Source organism: Cicer arietinum, chromosome 1, assembly GCF_000331145.2.
Source record: "Cicer arietinum cultivar CDC Frontier isolate Library 1 chromosome 1, Cicar.CDCFrontier_v2.0, whole genome shotgun sequence".
NCBI classification, from domain to species: domain Eukaryota; kingdom Viridiplantae; phylum Streptophyta; class Magnoliopsida; order Fabales; family Fabaceae; genus Cicer; species Cicer arietinum.
The window spans coordinates 8,865,933-8,885,390 of NC_021160.2; the positions used below are offsets into that span (position 1 = coordinate 8,865,933).

The 19,458-nt window shown below is 32.1% G+C and overlaps 3 protein-coding genes across 8 annotated transcripts in view; 2 read left to right on the plus strand and 1 right to left on the minus strand.

The window, feature by feature from the left end:
• LOC101490977 (uncharacterized) overlaps window positions 1-6,054 on the minus strand; it is a 28,155-nt gene extending 22,101 nt beyond the window's left edge. Inside the window, exons 1-6 of one of the 4 annotated variants that reach the window (XM_012717859.2) lie at window positions 5,911-6,054; window positions 5,637-5,689; window positions 3,432-3,512; window positions 2,936-3,035; window positions 2,711-2,795; window positions 2,559-2,608 (exon numbers count right to left, since the gene is read on the minus strand). In XM_012717859.2, coding sequence (XP_012573313.1) covers window positions 2,559-2,608; window positions 2,711-2,795; window positions 2,936-3,035; window positions 3,432-3,512; window positions 5,637-5,681 — 361 coding nt within the window. In that variant the 5' untranslated portion in view covers window positions 5,682-5,689; window positions 5,911-6,054. Of the gene's footprint in view, window positions 1-2,558; window positions 2,609-2,710; window positions 2,798-2,935; window positions 3,070-3,431; window positions 3,513-5,636 lie in introns of those variants that run through there. The other 3 variants (XM_004487720.4, XM_004487721.4, XM_073370043.1) reach the window with 3 other exon arrangements.
• Window positions 6,055-9,217: 3,163 nt separating this feature from the next.
• On the plus strand, window positions 9,218-13,500 carry LOC101491485 (dihydrolipoyl dehydrogenase 2, chloroplastic). Its single transcript, XM_073368042.1, has 11 exons — window positions 9,218-9,599; window positions 9,968-10,092; window positions 10,352-10,477; window positions 10,561-10,641; window positions 11,227-11,289; window positions 11,376-11,450; window positions 11,536-11,614; window positions 11,694-11,794; window positions 12,000-12,113; window positions 12,580-12,693; window positions 12,884-13,500. The coding sequence occupies exons 1-11, from the start codon at window positions 9,455-9,457 to the stop codon at window positions 12,968-12,970; spliced, it is 1,110 nt and encodes a 369-aa protein (XP_073224143.1). The 5' UTR covers window positions 9,218-9,454; the 3' UTR covers window positions 12,971-13,500.
• A 1,880-nt stretch (window positions 13,501-15,380) lies between these two features.
• On the plus strand, window positions 15,381-18,536 carry LOC101491797 (transcription termination factor MTERF5, chloroplastic). Of its 3 annotated transcripts, none has more exons than XM_004487723.4 (4): window positions 15,381-15,704; window positions 16,410-16,471; window positions 16,581-16,787; window positions 16,866-18,536. In XM_004487723.4, exons 1-4 carry the CDS (start codon window positions 15,571-15,573, stop codon window positions 17,954-17,956), a joined length of 1,494 nt encoding a protein of 497 aa, XP_004487780.1. In that variant the 5' UTR covers window positions 15,381-15,570; the 3' UTR covers window positions 17,957-18,536. The 3 variants fall into 3 exon arrangements, with proteins under 3 accessions (XP_004487780.1, XP_004487781.1, XP_027187991.1); XM_004487724.4 differs by having other exon boundaries at window positions 15,383-15,704; window positions 16,422-16,471; XM_027332190.2 differs by having other exon boundaries at window positions 15,384-15,704; window positions 16,422-16,471; window positions 16,556-16,787.
• Window positions 18,537-19,458: the final 922 nt, after the last annotated feature.

Below are 19,458 nucleotides of genomic sequence, written 5' to 3' on the forward strand. Positions count from 1 at the left end.
GAGACTTATATTGATGCACCAAAAGAAAATGTCCAAGAATCCATATTGAAACTCATGCACTAAATATCCTTTGTCTTAAGAATACTCGACATATCAGGATATTGAGATTTACCTGTATCAATAGGAAGGTCTGTATCAGGATACTCGACATGATATGTTGGGATAATTGCAATATCCCGATACTCGACATGACAAAGTATCCTGATATTTAGTGTCATACTCAAAATTGTCTTCTTCATTTGCTGCATTTACCTCTAAGTTGTCTATTGTAGAAATTCCAAAAAATATACAAGAGGCTCTAAAAATTCCAAAGTGGAAGGAAGCTGTTCTCGAGGAGATGAGAGTTCTTCAGAAGAATCAAACTTGGAGAGTCATGACGTTCGTTACCTACAGGAAAGAATACTGTTGGCTGTAAATGGTATTTACTGTGAAATATAATTCTGATAACACAGTTGAAAGATACAAGGCACGCTTGGTTGCTAAAGGGTTTACTCAGACATATGGCATTGATTACTCAGAGACTTTTACTCCCGTTGCCAAATTAAACACTATTAGAGTTTTCTTGTCCTTGACAGTGAATTTAGATTGGTCTATTAACCAACTTGATATAAAGAATGCTTTTCTGAATGGTGATTTGGAGGAGGAAATATACATGGATACCCCACCTGGCTTTGAAGATAAATTTGGTTCAAATGTATGCAAACTACAAAAATCCCTTTACGGTCTCAAGCAATCTCCAAGGGCTTGGTTTGAAAAATTCACTCAGTTGCTCAAAAGGCAATGAGTGTTGTAAGCCTTGCATTCTCCCTGTGAAGAACACTTGGAGGCAGTTTATCGAATCTTAAGGTACTTGAAATCCAATCCTGGAAAGGATTTGTGCTTCAAGAAAACTAATCATAGAGAATTCTCTATATTTACAGATGTTGATTAGGCAAGATCAATTCCTGATAGAAAATCCACCACTGGATATTGTGCCTATGTTTGGGGAAATTTAGTTATTTGGAGAAGTAAGAAACAAGGGGTTGTTGCTCGAAGTAGTGGAGAAGCTGAATTCAGAGCAATGGCTCAAGTAATCTGTGAACTTTTATGGATTCGTAAACTCTTGTACGAATTGAAAATGAAAGTTGACTCACCCTTAAAAAAATTTGTGATAGCAAAGCAGCAATAAGTATAGCTCACAACCTTGTACAACATAATAGAACCAAACATATTAAGATTGACCGCCATTTCATAAAAGAAAAAATTGATGCTCGAATTATATGCCTGACATTTGTGACTTCCAATCAGCAAACTGTTGATATCTTGACAAAAAGTTTGACAAGACCTAATTTTGAGCGACTTATAGCCAAGTTGGGCATGACAGATATCTATGCACCAACTTGAGAGGGGGTGTTGAAGAATCAAGAGAAATCATATTTTATTCTCTTTTATTTTATATTATTATGTTTATTTTTATTCTGTCATTATTACTTAGTATTACTATTGTAATTTTTTTTCTATATAAACAGCTTAGGGCTTAGTAATAAAATATGAAAGTATTTTGTCTTTTGCTTTCTTCAATTTATTATATCCAATTAATGTCACATTTTATGAATGTGTTGTTATATCACCTATATACCCAAAAAACATTGTAATGGTCATCTCCATTTCTTTTGAGAAATAGAGAGGATCCTTATCCGATTTTTACAGCTATGCTCTTAGAGCACTAATTAAAGAATAAAAAAGAAAAAATATATGTATAGAAAAGTACAGCATTTTATACCAGGAACTCCCAGGTTTATGACCTATGTCAAAAAACATTGTAATGGTCATCTCCATTTCTGTTGAGAAATAGAGAGGATCCTTACCTGATTTTTACAGCTATGCTCTTAGAGCACTAATTAAAGAATAAAAAAGAAAAAATATATGTATCGAAAAGTACAGCATTTAATACCAGGAACTCCCAGGTTTATGACCTATGTCAAAAAACATTGTAATGGTCATCTCCATTTCTTTTGAGAAATAGAGAGGATCCTTACCTGATTTCTACAGCTATGCTCTTAGAGCACTAATTAAAGAATAAAAAAGAAAAAATATATGTATCGAAAAGTACAGCATTTAATACCAGGAACTCCCAGGTTTATGACCTATGTCATATCATAGGTATTATACAAAATGAGAGAAGGGATGATCTAATCCAACCACTCTAGTCCAACAAGGAATTATTTATACAGCACCATTAATTATTCAAGTTAACATTTAACAGTCAGTAAAGCAGATAGTAATGATATATATCAGCTTGGTGATTGCGACGAGAGAGTTAGAGTCCTTTTGGTTGAAGCGGGGAGAGACTATTTTAAATTTTAAATTGTTTGATTTAATTTGTTGGAGGCAAAGGGAAGAGGAAATAAACTTTATTGTATGGGTGTAGCAGAAGCAAATAACCAGCTCCCATTAATTAATTTTCCCCAATAATAAAGTTAACATAGAAATAATAAAACAATATGATAGCATAGACAACACATGCAAACATCTTCAAGATAGAGAAAGGAATAATATTCAAATTTTGCATCACTAACCATTTAAAGTATTGAATTGCATATTCCTTTGCACGTTGCAAATATGGTCCCTAAATAAAACAAGCATAGGAATTACAATCAATTCAACATCAGAAGGTAGAAAAACTCAAAGGAAGGTTAGGACAATTAAAATTTAGAAAGCCATTAGCTACCATATGTAAGAACATCCGCTAGGTTCTTGAAAGCTGAGCGCCACTTCGGTGGCATATTGTGGATCTCTCCATGAAACAATTGTATCTAAAGGATAAAAGGATATCTTCCATCAAACCAGTATGTAAAATGAATCCTCAAATATTTTAAAGCACGAACAGATGAACATTATTTTAATGACTATAAGTCATTAATGAGCAACAGAAAGAATGATAGCTACCAATTACCTTCTTGTTTTCTGTAAATGTCTTCAGAACAGATGCGATGCAAAAGTATAGTCTCATTGTCTTCTTCGTCGTAAACTAATAAACCCAGCTCCTCTGACCGCTGCATTTTGAGATGTCATGATATTTCATTCATTCTACATGCAGGAAGCTTAACATTTATCCAATTAAACAATGAAAACCACCTTCAAGTACCTATGTGATAAAATATAATAACAAGACCAACCAACCGCCTATTTTTTTTGAGTAAAACAATCATGTAGAGAAGTAGAAAGATGTATGTCATCAGACATGAGGGAAAATCAGTACACATCAGTATCACAAATCCATACGGAGATTACATCCTATAATGTACTATTAATATAATATTAAAAATGCAAAGGTAAAAGCCTCTGAGCACGAATAAGCAGACATTAAGGGGAAGTCGGGCATGAACTGCCCCTGGACAGGTGCACACATACATATAATATCCGGTATATATAATCAACAGTGTATTAACCTCCAAATAATCAACGGTGACGTGCCCAGTGCCCTGGTCATCCCATTTTCCATCATCATTGAGACGGTAGACCTTGACACGCTGAAATTCAAAAAGGGAAAAAGACTAAGTAAAAGTCTGAATAAATGAAGACATCAATAGAAAAAAGTGTTGTGGAAAACACATTCCCATGTTATATTCCCAAATCTATAAATTGTATTGCATCATAAATAACAAAGAAATATAACAACTATGTTTCATTGAACAAACTCAGACAGCTCAACTGCTGACTGTTGTGACTATCGTAATTCCAATGGCTGAATCACTGAATTCCAGAGTATAATGACATTATTCCATCTTTTGTTTCCTATTCCTTTTTCATTCATGTATTTTAGAGGAAGCAAACAAGACCAAAACAGTTATAGTTAACACATGAAATGAGAATGTCGCCACTTCACAATTTCTCTTCCATTATCCATAATATGAGTAAAATCAGAAGAATACAAGGGTGAGAAAGAAATACACATGCACAACACTGAAAATAAATTTTCTTTCCATGGTGATGGAGATGGTTAGACTTAGGAGATGGTAGGGAGCTAAAATATGCAACAATGCTTATCTCTAAAATGTGGGCCAAGGTGCAAAAAAATCATTTTATGTTGATGAAACGTAAGGATGAGAATATTACTAATTTACTAGGGTCCATTTAGCAGTTTTTGGAGGTGTCGGGCTGGAGGAGTTCCGTGCTTATGGGGGGGTTTTAAGTTGAAAGAGATAAAAGTGAGTGATGACTGGGGGACCCACTTAAGAACCCCAATCGACGGTGCTGGATTGGAGATGCTCTAATGAGTTGATTAAATATAGGGTAGCCCAATAACTGAAGGTAGAGGAAGAACAAGAAAAACCACAAGTAATAAAACCATTAATAATGGCTTAGTTTTAAACAGCCTTTCTAAAGACTTTGTTATGACATACGAAATGACTAGGCTAGATCCATGTAATTGACGGCATCTACTCAAAAAAGGCCTCTATTGTTGCAATTGCATGGGTTAGGTGGTAGTATTGGAGAACGGGACTAATGAAACAGATTTCTATTAGTATTCTTCAAAATCGGAAATCAGACAGCCAACATACCAGCGACCTAGTCGAAATTAAATTAGACAGCTAAAATAATTGATAGGCATGGAAAAGTATCACACCCCAAAAACTCTATTCATTCCATGAGGCTTCTTATAAGCTCTATGTTCCAGAGAATTCACTTCTGTCCAACTTACATATTTGTGCCAATAATGGGCATCCAATATTAAAACGCTCCACAACCTTAGCTTTCTAGCAGCTACAAGGTGCAATGTACTATGGTGCTGCTACATCACACAATTAATAACTAGATCAAACAAATCTGAGCTTATCCAAAGTTATCCAATCATCTCGACATATTCAGTTCCACAATACTAGACTCTTGTCTCATAGACATAAATAACCGTAAAGGCAACAACTGAATTCTCCCCTTTCAGTTCAATTTTAGAAGGTTTTAATTTTGACTTCCATTGTATAACTCCTTGACATTATCAATTAGATTCTGCTATCAAGTTCCTAATTAAATAATAAATAGGGTATTAAATTTTATAATTATTTAAAGAAAGTATTTGTGTTGACCACATTTAGTAGTAGTACTTTATACTTTTGTTTCCTTAACCAATGTTTCAAAGGCACTCTTTAGCAAATCTCAAAATCAATTTTTTTCCTACAATATTGACAATGAGATTTGAACCAATGACATCATTAAAAGATTTGGACTATCAAAACACAGTCTAGGAAATCCTACGGTGAATTAAGGAAAACGGAAAGAGTTGTAACTAAAAATTCCAAAGTTCAAACACCAAAAACTAACATAACTACTAACTTAAATTTGCCTGTCAAAAACAATATTCTTTTAACCATGTGCAAACATATGATTTGAAGTTAATTGAAGATTACAATTTGAACACTTCATAAATAAAATGCCAGCCAAAGAACCAAGTGATAGCTAGGAAAAATCCGTATTCAATTGAATTTACAAACGGTAACTAACTAACTAACAATTATTTATTCCAAATGCCTCCAGCTCCATCACCGACTCAACAAATAAAACAAATCGAAGCTCGAACTATAAACACATGGAATAAATGAAATAAAAACGCATTAACTAGAATTAACGATATTCAATTACATAATAAGCAAACTTGCCTGCATCGAATTAACGTTGGCCTGCGATTTATCGGGCGCGCCCATGATAGCAACTAAAAATTTAAAAGCAAAAAGCAAAGATACTGAATCATCGAAGTTGGAGTTCAATTTAGGGTTTGAGGAACAGGTAGAAGGAGAGAGGGAATCAAGTTTTGGGGAATGAACTCGAAACCCTAACCGCCATTGATGTAGAGCAGGGCGAGAATATCCCCAAGCTTGGATTAAGCAAAAAGAAGAAATAGAAATAGAAATGAATTGAAATGAATTGAATTACGCGGGTGTGGAATAGCGGAAAACCCAGTAGGTTACAGCTCAAACTACGAATGCACCATTGGATTCAGTGTCTTGCCCGCGCTTATCCATCTTTGTCTGGGTGCGCAAACACGTGTGTCCTAGTCACTTCTTAGCTGGTGAAAAAGTGTATAACATTCGAGACAAAGTTTTATCCAGATGTATGTCATACTATTAAAAATAGAACATACAATGTATATGTAAAAATTAAAATTGAAAGATTAATATATTTGATTAAAAATTAAAATTGAAAGATTAATATTTGATTACTTTTTATTTATTTTCGTATCTTATTTATTTTAGATTAGTTTAGTGAAAATTTATATATATAAATTTTTATTTATTTTCTTACAAATTTTAAATATATCTTTTAGCATAGTATATTTGATATTTTAAAATTTTAAAAAGTGATATTTATTGTATAAAATTGTTATTTGTTTTCATTTTTTAGTATTTAACAAATGTTTAAGGGTACTTATTACCACATATATATTATAATTTTTTAAAAGAAAAAACCAACAAAATATATTAACACACTTAATTCTTTTTTTCTTTTGGTACATTTAATTTATCGCAATCAATTTGAAGCACAACATATATTAAAAATATAAAATGTGTCGGAGAATAAGATCCTCCATTGCGCACAAACTTCAAAAATATATGGTCACCCAACACATATTAAGCAAACATTACTTGTGATCAAAAATAAATTTTTCAAAAAAAAAATCAAATCACCATGAATCTTAAACAACTCATCGAGTTAATCCGCCATTGATTTAAACATATCACAATTAATCTTTGTACCCAACAACAAACAAGAGAAAAACAAAACATGTATAATTTAGTCGAATAACACACTAGAAACACAAAATCACACAAAAAGTTACACACTTAACGGAACCACCTTATTCAAATAATATCATCGTAAGGATAAGAGATGGTACTAGATGTCATTGTTGACTTATAAATACATTTGGTTGTATACGTGTCATTTCGATCATTATACAAAAGCCATTTATCATCCAAATTTTCCAACATAGAAATTGTTCCGGACTGGATCAAGCTCAACCCGACTTCATACACTGACCCAAAAGTCATGGCCCAAAGTAGTCAACTAGGGTTCCTGATTGCAACGAGCAGACCTAACTGCAATGACTCCAAGGCAACAATTCCAACGAATTGTTGATTTTCCTTCAATGCTCTTGTCCTCATCCATTTGGGACTTCTTTCAATATAAATAGTGCCTCCAACATCGGTAAATATGCACTATTCATTGCATGTACTATCCTCAATAGGGTTCAAATATAAACTCAACCTTAGTTTGTCGGTTCTCCTCCTCGGTCCAGTCATGAATTCAAAAATGTTATCCAAACAAAAAATACACTATAAAAGTAAATCATTTTTCCATTGGAATAAATTTGCATCCATCCATTTATCCTTCTAAAAGGGAGTGTTCCGTTCATCGCCCACCACTCTATACAAATTGTTAGCAAACCAACTACATTGTACCCTCTCTTCCCGGTAAAAAAAATAGACTAGATATCTTTTCACTATATTAACTTAATACTAACCCTACTCATCATTCCTCTAACCCCCATACCACATTTATGCACCAATATATTATACCATGGCCCAATGTTAACTTAACACATTTTCTTAATAATGCAATCTTAAAAGTTCACAAATTAAGTAAACTCAAACTCCCTATCACGCTCAAGACACGTATTATCCCATTTGATCTAATGTATTTTCCAAACCACTACTCGTGACTCTCTAAATAAGATAATTCATACATAGTTCGCTACATATAAACACAAATTGAAGTCTCAACTCCATCTAATTGATATGAGATATCAAAAGTTTACACGAACCTTAAAATTCTCTGATACTAGAAATGTCATATGAACCCTCCTCTACTAAATTACTAATACAAAAGACTAAACACTAATCTCTATTTATAGGGATGCATAGACTCAATCCAAAATAAATAGGAAAAATCAGGAAACAAATAATAATAATAATAATAATAATAATAATAATAATAATAATAATAATAATAATAATATTAATAATGATATTAAATTGGTCTTTTAGTCCCTTCATTTATTTTATAGTTTTATTTTAGTTCTTTAATTATTTTTTGGCTCTATTTTGGTCTCTTAACTATACTTATGTTAGTCAAATGAATCATTTTTGTCATCTCCTTCCTCTCACTCATCTTCAAACTTATAAATACAAAAATTTATGTTTTTTTTAAAATATAAAAATTCACACAATTTATACCTTCAAACTCATAACCTTTCAAATTCATAACTTAAAAATTCAAATTCATAAATCTTTCAAACTAAGAAAAATAAAAAAAATTACCAAATCAATTTCTCATACTTTCATCTTTTCTTCACTTTTAGATGCCTTTTTTTATATTATCTCTTCCTCTTTTTTTTTTTTTCTTTTTTAGATCCTTTTTTTTATTTTTTCTCTCCCTCTTTTTTTTTTTTTTTTTTTTTTTAATTTTAGATCCGAATATAATTTATATTTTTTGAGAATTGAATAAGCGTAAATCATGTAAATCATGTTGTAAAAGTTGTTTCAAATCTTTTCTTTTATGTATAAATTGAGGGAATTTTGTTTCTAAAAAATGAATGATTTTAAAGATTAAGATTTTTTTTTTTGAAAATTTAAGATTAAGAAATTCTAGATTGAAATTTTTAATTAATTAGTGGAGATTCAACTTTACAAGCTTATAGAAAATATATGTATGAAGAAAGAATGAGTTCGACGATTTTTCATTTTTATGAGTTTGAAAGTTTATAAAATTGAATTTGTAAGTTGAATAATATTAATATTGCATTGTTTAACATACATTTTTCAATATACTAACTTTAATTGATTAAAATCCACACTAGTCCCATCAAAAATCATATGAGATCCACATGTTTTATATGTAAATTTTAATCAATAAAATAAAATATATTAAAAAGTATTTTACTATCCTGCTAACACTAATTTTAATAAGTTATAAATTTGAAAGATTATGAGTTTTAAAATAATCAATTTTATGAATTTTAAAAAAAAATTAAATTGAAAAAAACTATAAATTTATAAATTTAAAAAATAAGTAACAAAAATGATAAAGTGATCTAACAGAAATATAATTAATTAATAAAAATAGAATGAAAAATTATTAGAGACTAGAGTAAAATAAAAAAAAAATAAACTAAAAGACCCCACATACAAATAATAATAATTCACTTTAATAACAAAAGGGTGTTTAACAACATGCCAGTTCTGGTTTGATAACTGTGACGAAGCTTAGCTATCGATAAAAACAGAAAGTAGTTTATCCCTCCAAAATGCTATCACCGATCTCTCTCTCTTCCTCCCTCACCACCGTTTCCGGACCGCATCACTCTTTCATCCTTAACACCGCTACTGCCACTACCACGCCTCTCAATCTACGACTCTGTGGTCTGAGGCACGAGCCTTTAATATAATCACCACAGTGCAAATGGAGATTTTATCATTATATGTTTACTGCATACCTTATTTGTGAATCTTTGCAGGGTCCTCAAAAGGTGAAAGTTGGCTCTTCCAACAATGTATTAACTGCAAAAGACATCATCATTGCCACTGGTTCTGTTCCTTTTGTTCCTAAGGGAATTGAAGTTGATGGTACACCGTACACCATGCATTTCTTTTTGTTTCTCTCAATGGCACTATTATTACTTTTGTTTCCGCCTCTAGCTTTTATTCAATGACATGACTTAGCTATAGGCATGTATTCTCTCGACATGCACTGTCAAGCTTCAAGTGGCTTCAGATAGAATGCTATTAATTATAAAAGCAGTCAGAACGCAATGGAAAAAGAGAAGGGATCAATTTAGAATTTGAAAATTGTCTAATAGATAGAAGACTCCAAGGAGATATTTGTTCAGTAGTCTGTTGATACTGCTTCTCTTGTTTTCCGTTCCTGTTTCTTTTTGTAAGATTTATTCTGTTATCACTACTGCAATTCAAATTCGCCAAGTAATTACCTTCAGGGAAGACTGTGATCACTAGTGACCATGCACTCAAATTGGAGACAGTTCCTGATTGGATAGCAATTGTTGGAAGTGGTTATATTGGCCTTGAATTCAGTGATGTATATACAGCACTTGGAAGTGAGGTAGCACTTTTCCAATATAACTACCCTGCTTATCTATAATATTTTGCTCATAAGAAGGATTGCTAATAGTTTACTGCTTAAAACTTTTATGATGCCCAAAGGCTATGTGTACTGTAAACTCATACCTTTCTTTCTACATTCAGTTTTTTTATTAACTCAAGAGAATAAAATAAAATAACTTGATATTATGTCATTGTTTGTAAAACTTAAAAGCTCTATATGCAGAAGGGATATAGTGGGTAATAAAGGTATTTTTCAGGTTACTTTTGTTGAAGCTTTAGATCAGCTTATGCCTGGATTTGATCCTGAAATTAGCAAGTTGGCTCAGAGGGTTCTCATAAATCCCAGGAATATTGACTACCATACTGGCGTTTTTGCATCTAAGGTAACTAAGTCTGGTAACTTCTCCACTAAATTTCTGTTGGGTTTCTATTTTGAATTGTTGCATCACATATGCTTTCTGTATAGATCACTCCTGCAAGAGATGGAAAACCTGTAATGATAGAGCTCATTGATGCAAAGACCAAGGAACAAAAGGACACTTTAGAGGTACCTTAATTTTCTCTTGAAATCTTCTTAGTTAATCACTTTGTTTTTAACTATAAATTTATGCTATAGAAAGTTAGACACTAAGTGGATAAAGTTGATTGGAGAACATGTGAACAGGGAACATCTAATACAGAATAATATATTTTTACAATTAGTAATTATCTTTGGTCATATGCTTGCTAGTACACCCTTACTACAGCATGCTCTCATGGTATGAGAACTTGTAATGACCTCATCACATTTCCAAGATCCAGATTTGGTTAATTTACTCACCATCTATTTGCATGGGGAGAATACAAGTTCATGCAGACAATTCTATGAATGATGCAGACCTGTGTTATGCATGCTCTCATTTACCCTTCTTTTCCATCCTTTCATGAATTTATAAGTATACGTTGCTTTATATGCTAGAGGCTTATGTATGGCTGAAATCCTTGAACACTTGTAATGTTAATAATTAATAATAGGATTTTAAATGCTGAATCATTGCAACTATCTGAAAATCTAAATTATAGACAACTTAAACATTGTACGTGCTATTTAATAGTCGGATATTTAGAATCTATTTCTTCTTCTATTCTGCAGGTGGATGCTGCATTAATAGCAACTGGAAGGACTCCATTCACACAAGGTCTTGGATTGGAGAATGTATGCCTCTCTAATAGAAATGTCTTCAGTACAAAAAGCTTTCTCTGAAGGAAATGATTGGATATTAGTTTTACATATACCTGCAGATTGATGTTGCAACACAGCGTGGGTTTGTTCCTGTGGATGAGCGCATGAAAGTAATTGATGCAAATGGAAACCTGGTTTGTGTTTCTGCAATTCTGATGCACACATTATTTTTTTCCTGGCGACCTATTATTGTTATTGATTTAGGATATGGAACGATAGGTCCCTCATTTATATTGTATTGGCGATGCAAATGGCAAGATGATGCTTGCTCATGCTGCCAGCGCACAAGGAATTTCAGGTGAAAGGCAACTATGTAATTTGGCTGCAAATGCTCAAGTGATGTTTCCTGTTCACTGATTGAAAAGATTATTGGACAGTGGTTGAACAAGTCACTGGAGAAGATCATAAGCTCAATCATTTAAGCATACCAGCTGCTTGTTTCACTCACCCTGAAATCAGCATGGTTGGATTGACAGAGGTATGGATATACTTTTTATTTTGGTTGATGTTTCTCCATCCACTTGCTACTTGTTCACTCTCTCTTACATGTTGGTTAACTCTCTGTGCTTCTATTATTTTGCTCTGTCCCCTCATATCCTCCGATATTATTTATACAATAAAATTATTGTTAGTTGTCCATCACTTATGAACTCGGTCTTTATGATCAAATATGTTGTTTGCAGCCTCAAGCAAGGGAGAAAGGTGAAAAGGAGGGGTTTGATGTAAGTGTTGCTAAGACAAGTTTTAAAGCTAACACAAAAGCCTTAGCAGAGAACGAAGGAGAGGGTCTTGCCAAGGTAATCTTTCTGTATTTTTCTCCTAACAAGTGATTGATTGGGATAAATTGTAAAAAGTGATGTTAAGAGAATTGTTTTTGTTTTTTTTATATAGACTTGGGTGTTGTAAAATATGATAGTTTTAAAGTGCAACTAAAGATATATTTTTTGAAAGCTTTCTAGCAAAAAAATCATCCTTCTTTAATAATCACCTCTACAACCTTCAAAATTGTGTGGGTTTACTTTGTAAAACCACCCAAACATGGACTACCAGTAAATGACCAAACATGATTGTAGACTCTAAAATCTCAACAACAAGTGGTCACTTTGTGACCAAATACCTAACTGTTCGATAATGACGAGTTATCTTCTATGGAGTTACTTTGGTGATATCAAATGTCTTTGGTTGAGAGCAGGGAGGATGGATTTTTACTTTCTTTTAACCAGCTTCATCATTGTATAACTTTAACCATGATTTTTCATGCAGTTAATATACAGACCTGACAATGGAGAGATACTAGGAGTTCATATTTTTGGGTTGCATGCTGCAGATCTCATCCACGAGGCTTCCAATGCAATAGCATTAGGGACACGTATTCAGGTAATTTTTTTTCCGAGGCTGTCATTTGTTTGAGCCTGGCTTTTAATTATTAATTATTAATTAATGGCTGCATGTGCTGCATTTTATGCATAAAAGGTTCTCTGTCCATGTGTGTTAATAAATTTACTTGTTAGAATATTTCAATTCTTGTCTATTTAGTAACTTTGAATATTTATGCATTACAATGCAGGATATTAAATTTGCCGTTCATGCACATCCAACTTTGTCTGAGGTGCTTGATGAGCTATTTAAATCAGCAAAGGTGAACTATCTATAGTTTACTTCTTATTTTCAGTTGTATCAGTAGACGCATAATTTGTTATGCTTGCTCCCTTCTCGATCACCAAGACAGATTAAACACAAGCTTCTGACCCAATAAGCAAACCGGTTGCAGTCTAATCTTGTTGCTTACATGCAATTTGCTTTTACAAGTTTCAAGATATTTCACATCTTCAGAGGTGTAATACATCAGTGCATCTAGAATCCTTAAAGAAGGGAACAGTTTGAACTTTGAAGGAGCCCTGTCAATTATTTTATAATATGGATTGGCACGAGTTATTATTTTTGCGGCATATTGTTATTGTCTGTCAAAGTCGCTCATATTCCTTCCTAATTGTTTCCCTCTAGTTATGTCTAAGATGCTTCTAGTGGAGAGGCATTTTGTAGTGGATTTTAGAGTGCACGAATTTGAATCCAATATGTTGAGTACAAATAGTTGTTACAACCAAGATGTTGGGTACAGATTATTTTTCAGAGTGCATGAGTTCTTCCACTAGATGGAGCTTGAAATTGCTTTTTGATGATATATTTATTCTGTTTCCACGATGTTATTGCCATATTGAGATTGGTCTTTCCAATAAGATGTTAGCTTGAGCTTATCTCTATCAAGGATTCAAGAAACGCATTTGTATGACTGATTGAAATAATTTATACTAATATGTTGATAAATTGTTTTCAATATTTTTATAAGCTCTTCAATATATCTTATAAAAATAACTTTCGGTTTATGCAAAACAATTTATCTACATTTTTTATTTAATTTTAAAAATAATTTATACATAAACACTTAATGAAAATACTATTCAAAAACCTCATTATCACTTCGTAGAAATGCGAGTAAATGATTTCCAAACAGAAGAAGCATGCTTCTTGGCTTGCATATGATGATCTCAGGAAAGGGATCTGGTTAATAGTTTTTTTATCTCTCGTTCCCGAAACATAATAAATACATTTTAGAGGCTCAAAATACTTTTAAAATGTGCAGAGTTAGCGATTTTTTTTAAGTAACCCAATTTTATTTTATTTTACTTTATCTATTTTAAAAGTTATATCAATTTATTCTTTTTTTTTGTCATAGTTAAAAGTCGTTATTTGTAAAAATGACTTATTAAAGGAAGTCTAAATTTACAATTGCCACTTTGTGTTGGGGTTAAAAAATAAATTTTTTACATCCATTTTTTTTAGACTTAATTTAAAAAATATATAATTAATATGACTCATTCATAATAAACAATATAAATTTTACAAAAATTACGATAAAATTAATGTTAAATGTGGCATGACAAAATAATGTCCTTCGTTTTAAAATAATCATTTTAAATGTAAGATCATAAATTTATAGGGACTAAAAACATGTGTAAGATATGTTTTATATTTTTTTATTAGATTCATCTCAAAATTTAATATCACATAGTCATAAACACATTGCATTAAATTCTTTAATAATTCTATTGTTGAATCAAGTCGGATTTGATATTGTATCGCAAATAAAAAATTATAAAATAGACCATTTACTTATTACTGATTTAGTTGAAAGATGAAGACCTGAAATCAACAAGTTTCATCTTTCAATGGGTGAATGTAAATAACATTGGAAGATGTTGTAATGCTACTTGACTTACGCGTTAAGGGTAATGTAATTACCCGATCAACTATGATATTATGGAAAAAAAGATTTTTTAGATTTGTTAAGAGTCATACTACCTAAATATCCAAGAAAGATGAGTTTTATAAAATTAAAATGGTTGGGAGAAATATTTTCAACGTTGATTCAAGAATTGTCAAACGAATAAATAATTATATATTGTAGAGTATATTAATCAACGATATATTAATTTTATTTTAATTTTATAAAATTTGTGTTTTTTTTATGAATGAATTTTATTAAATTATATATATTTTTTTGATTAATTTAAAAAAAAATTGAAGTCTTTTTTTCAAAAGGCCACTTATCTATTTTTTGTTAAAAAACAACTACTTCAACACCAAATCGTGGTTGTAAAATTGAATGTTTTTTAAGTTGTATTTACAACCGATGGTTTTTAACTATGACAAAAAAGAAAATTAATTGATATATAATTTTTAAATAAATATATATATATATAAATTTTTTAAAAATTGGGTTATTTAAAAAAAAAAAACCATAAATGGATTGTAATAAAACAGATGAATGTCGGGGTTGACTTAAGCCACAACGTTAAAGTCACGTGGTTACTTTTCTTTTCAACCTAATTAACTCACATCATCACAATTTTCCACATTTGATAATTGAATTAAAGCTTAAAGATTCTCACGTAATTACTTTAACAGGACACATAAGCACTTAACAACCCAAAAAAAACCGAGAGTACAAGTTTAATATTTTTTTTTATAAGAGACGCTAATCATACTTCACCCTCAAATAAATAAAAATTGAAAATATATCTAGAAATAGAAAATATAGATAAAAAAAGAAAAAGAAATAAGGTGTAGTGTAAAGCTTCACAAGAAGATCCACTGCTACTGAAACTTGTGCGCAACCACTGGAACTTTCCTCCGTCGCGAAAACCACCGTCAAATTCATCTCCGTCACCGCTAAATTCAGCAGCACCCGCTGCTATGTTTGTTGTCGGTTTCATTTGCAGTAACACTTCTCAAACACTCTCAAACCCCACAAAGATGAAAACTTTCCCCTCAATTCAACCACACCACAATTTCCATTTCCCAATATTTTTCTCTTCTACTTCCATAAGGTACTCTTATTTTTTTCAAACTTCTTCCTGCCACTATTTTCATCCATTAATGTCTTTTTTTTTTCATCCTTCCAAATTTCATTGCACTAGTTCATTACTTCATACATGCTTGTCCTTTTAGTTTACATATTTCAATATTAAACCCTAATAAAGAGAATTGAGGTGAAAATAACTCTAGAAGGGTTTTATGAGCTTGTGGTTACAGAATAGGAGATAAGGGTATATAGGTCTATGTGAATGTTAGTTAGGCCATGTTTGGATTAAACAACTTAATTAAGTGTTTATAGCATAAATGCTTATGTATGAGATGTTTCTGTAACAAAAGATAGAATAAAGTTAAACAGTTTTCATAAATGTTATAAGTTGTTTTGATAAGCTATCATGAAGAACTTATGGAAATAAGCTGAAAAGTGAAAACAACTTATGGACTTGTCTTAAGCTTTTTTTTGGATAGGATGGACATGTCATAAGCTTTGCCATAAGCTCTTCCAACCAGTGTTTCAAGTGATTATGTCAGTTGATAAGGTCAAAAAAATCAATCTAAATAGGCCCTTATATGAATAGAATGCAACCATTATGCTTTTAAATTTTCCATTGTCTCTCATTTTATCTTGGCAAAAGAATCTCTCTTATTCTATTTTTTTTTTTTTTTTAATATTTATGATGATATTTTTGAAACTTGGATTTCTTTTCTCTGATATGAAGATTTTGCATCAGGGCTCAATTTCCTTTCTCTGCAAGGGTCATCTTTTGTCAGGCAAAATCTGGTATGCAATTTAGTTTATAGTTTTGTTTAGATGTTACAATTGACTTAAGGTTTATGTAATGATGTACTATTCTAATGAGCATAGACTTTTCATGGTGCTTTTAACTCAGGCACAAATGGTTCATTAACCGTAAAACTGTTGCCTCCAACCCTATTAGCAGCTGAAAAGGAAGAAGCCAAAGCTGTATTAACCTTGTTTTTGAAGAAACAAGGTATGAGCAATGCAAATGCAGCAAGAACCATCAACAAATCAGATCCTTTTATTGATCACCTTCTCTCAAAGCTTCACTTGAAACACAAAACTTGGTACCTTTCAGGTTGGTTGCTACAAATTAATCGCTTCTCTTTTTACATTGGATCCTTCTAATCACATTTTCATTGACTTAATAAATCAGGGAGAGAGCTTACAACACTTGAGATCAGGGATGCTCTAATCTCTTATCTCGAATCCCTTTTTGAAGAGCATGGAAAAATTCTAGTGGATGTAGTGGAAAACTATCCAAACCCGCCTGTTAAGGATAAATCAGCTGTGCCAATTCCCCCTCCTAAGCCTAGTCCAGTGGTAGACTCGAAGAAACCTAAAGCTGTGTCTCGAGTGAGTGAGATAGACCCTGTTGCCGGAAATCTTCGCCCTCATATTGTTTATCTCATGGAACTTGGAATGGATATTGAGCAGATTAGGACTATTTTGCGACGATTTCCAGCTTTCGCCTATTATAGCTTGGAGGGTAAAATTAAGCCGGTGGTTGAGTTTTTTCTTGAACTTGGAGTACCAAAAGAAAAAATTCTTATTATTCTCATCAAAAGGCCTCAATTATGTGGAATCAGTCTATCCGAAAATCTTAAGCCCACCATGAAGTTCTTCGAATCTTTGGGCGTTGACAAGAAACAATGGGCAAAGGTGATCTATCGCTTCCCAGCTCTGCTAACTTACAGCAAACAGAAGATTAACGAAAGTGTTGATTTTCTCCATGAATTAGGCCTCTCAGAAGAGAGCATAGGTAAGATTATAACTCGCTGCCCCAATATTGTTAGTTACAGTGTAGAGGACAATCTCCGACCAACAGCAACATACTTCCGTTCTTTAGGGGTTGATGTTGGCATTCTTCTATTCAAGTGTCCACAAAATTTTGGTCTTAGCATCGAGGCCAATATAAAGCCTGTAACAGAATTTTTCTTGGAGAGGGGATACACGTTGGAAGAAATCGGGATGATGATTTCGAGATACGGCGCATTGTACACTTTCAGCTTGACCGAGAATTTGATGCCAAAATGGGATTTCTTTATGACTATGGATTATCCAAATTCTGAGCTGATTAAATTCCCTCAGTTTTTTGGATATAGTTTAGAACAGAGGATTAAACCGAGATACGCACGCGTGAAAAGTTCAGGGGTAAGATTACTGCTGAATCAGGTTCTTTCACTGTCAAGCAGCAACTTTGAAGAGGTCTTGAAAAAGAAAATGAAGAAATTGCAAGTTGGTTAGGATATTTTTTTATAACAGCAAAGGTTGTTCAATCTCATAATGAAAAAATTGAGACTTTCGGGCAATGTCTCAAGTCATAAGATGGCCATGACTGTTTTGTTTTTTTTTCGATCAATAGCATTACAAATTACAACTTTTAATTCACATATGAAGTGAAAAGTTGCAGATGCAGTTGATGGCCACGAAGTTAAGCATCTTAATTGAAGTGACTTTGGAACATGTTAGCATCTGAAACCAATTTTTTTTGCAGGGTTTTTGACATGAATGACATTGGTCAAATCTGCTTGCAAGTTGGTATTAACATTGTATATGTGATTGTATTTATCTCCATATAGTAATTGGAGTACTTGTTGTGTACTTGGTAAAATAGATTATTAGAGGATGCAATTGGTAACATGTAATCAGATTTTAGTACTAGTTTATTGTAACGAGGACATTCTGATGGGAAAAAACCTGTGTTTCTGTAGCATTTTTATGTACCATATGGTGAGACCATGAGAAGAGTTGATTGGCCATATAGTCAATACCTCTCACACATTATCTTGATACACCCTTATATTTGCTAGATTATTATTACTCATATCTTGAGAGATGTTTAAATTGCATTTTTATGTCTTTAATTTAAAAATTACACTCCCTTTTCTTACTCCTAACTGTTGCTGCATTCCATTTTGTTCCACAACATTCCACCAATCCAAACACCCTCTTAGGGTTGTGAGGTGGAAGGGTCAGCGAGTTAAATGCCTTACCATTATTATTTCAGTGTAAAAAAACATACCAACCATAAATGAGGCTCTTGAGGATATTTAATATGTTTTCTTTCTTTGTAACTTTTAATGTTATTGCAACTATATATTTAAATACAATTATTTTATAAGATAATAAATTTCAAATACCTTAATTATTAGGTCTCAAATTTCACCCAAAAAGAACAACTTAGGTCATTTTCTAAAGCCACATAATTGATAATATGAATTAAAATTGTGGTGTCGTTGATATTGAGAATCACACACACATAAAGGGGACAAAAAAAAAAAAAGTTTGTTTATACTAAAATAGATAAAGCATAATACATTCATTTAAATTAAAAGTGATATATCCCAAGTATTTTATTAAAAAAGAAAAGTGTAATTTATCAAATGCGTTTAGCATTTATCGTTTGTACAACCGTTCCTTTTATGAGTTTTGAAATTTATGTGTTTCTTGATATGTTTATTTAAACTGGTTTTGAAGTTAAAAGTCTTTTAATATGTCAAGTATGTATATGGAAATTTGAGTACCAAAATAATATTTTAAGCATCAAAATACTACCCAAGAGGTGAACCTAGATTAATTGCACGTGATAATTTGAGGACCATTTATGAACCTTTGAGTTAGTGACTTGATGACCCAGATAAATCATCAATGGAAAGTGGATTTTGTGAAGTATTTTTTTACTCCATTAAAGATTGCTTGAGTCATTAATACTCCTTTGCTTTTCGTGATGATCATGACAATTTCAT

What these genes read in the sequence shown, in the direction of transcription:
- LOC101491485 (XM_073368042.1), top strand. Translation starts at nt 9,455, where the DNA reads ATGTTTACTGCATACCTTATTTGTGAATCTTTGCAGGGTCCTCAAAAG. An exon ending in AAGGAGAGGGTCTTGCCAAG is followed by an intron (nt 12,114 to 12,579) that starts GTAATCTTTCTG and finishes TTTTTCATGCAG; the next exon opens with TTAATATACAGACCTGACAA. An exon ending in CATTAGGGACACGTATTCAG is followed by an intron (nt 12,694 to 12,883) that starts GTAATTTTTTTT and finishes ATTACAATGCAG; the next exon opens with GATATTAAATTTGCCGTTCA.
- LOC101491797 (XM_004487723.4), top strand. Translation starts at nt 15,571, where the DNA reads ATGTTTGTTGTCGGTTTCATTTGCAGTAACACTTCTCAAACACTCTCA. An exon ending in CTTTTGTCAGGCAAAATCTG is followed by an intron (nt 16,472 to 16,580) that starts GTATGCAATTTA and finishes CTTTTAACTCAG; the next exon opens with GCACAAATGGTTCATTAACC. An exon ending in CAAAACTTGGTACCTTTCAG is followed by an intron (nt 16,788 to 16,865) that starts GTTGGTTGCTAC and finishes TTAATAAATCAG; the next exon opens with GGAGAGAGCTTACAACACTT.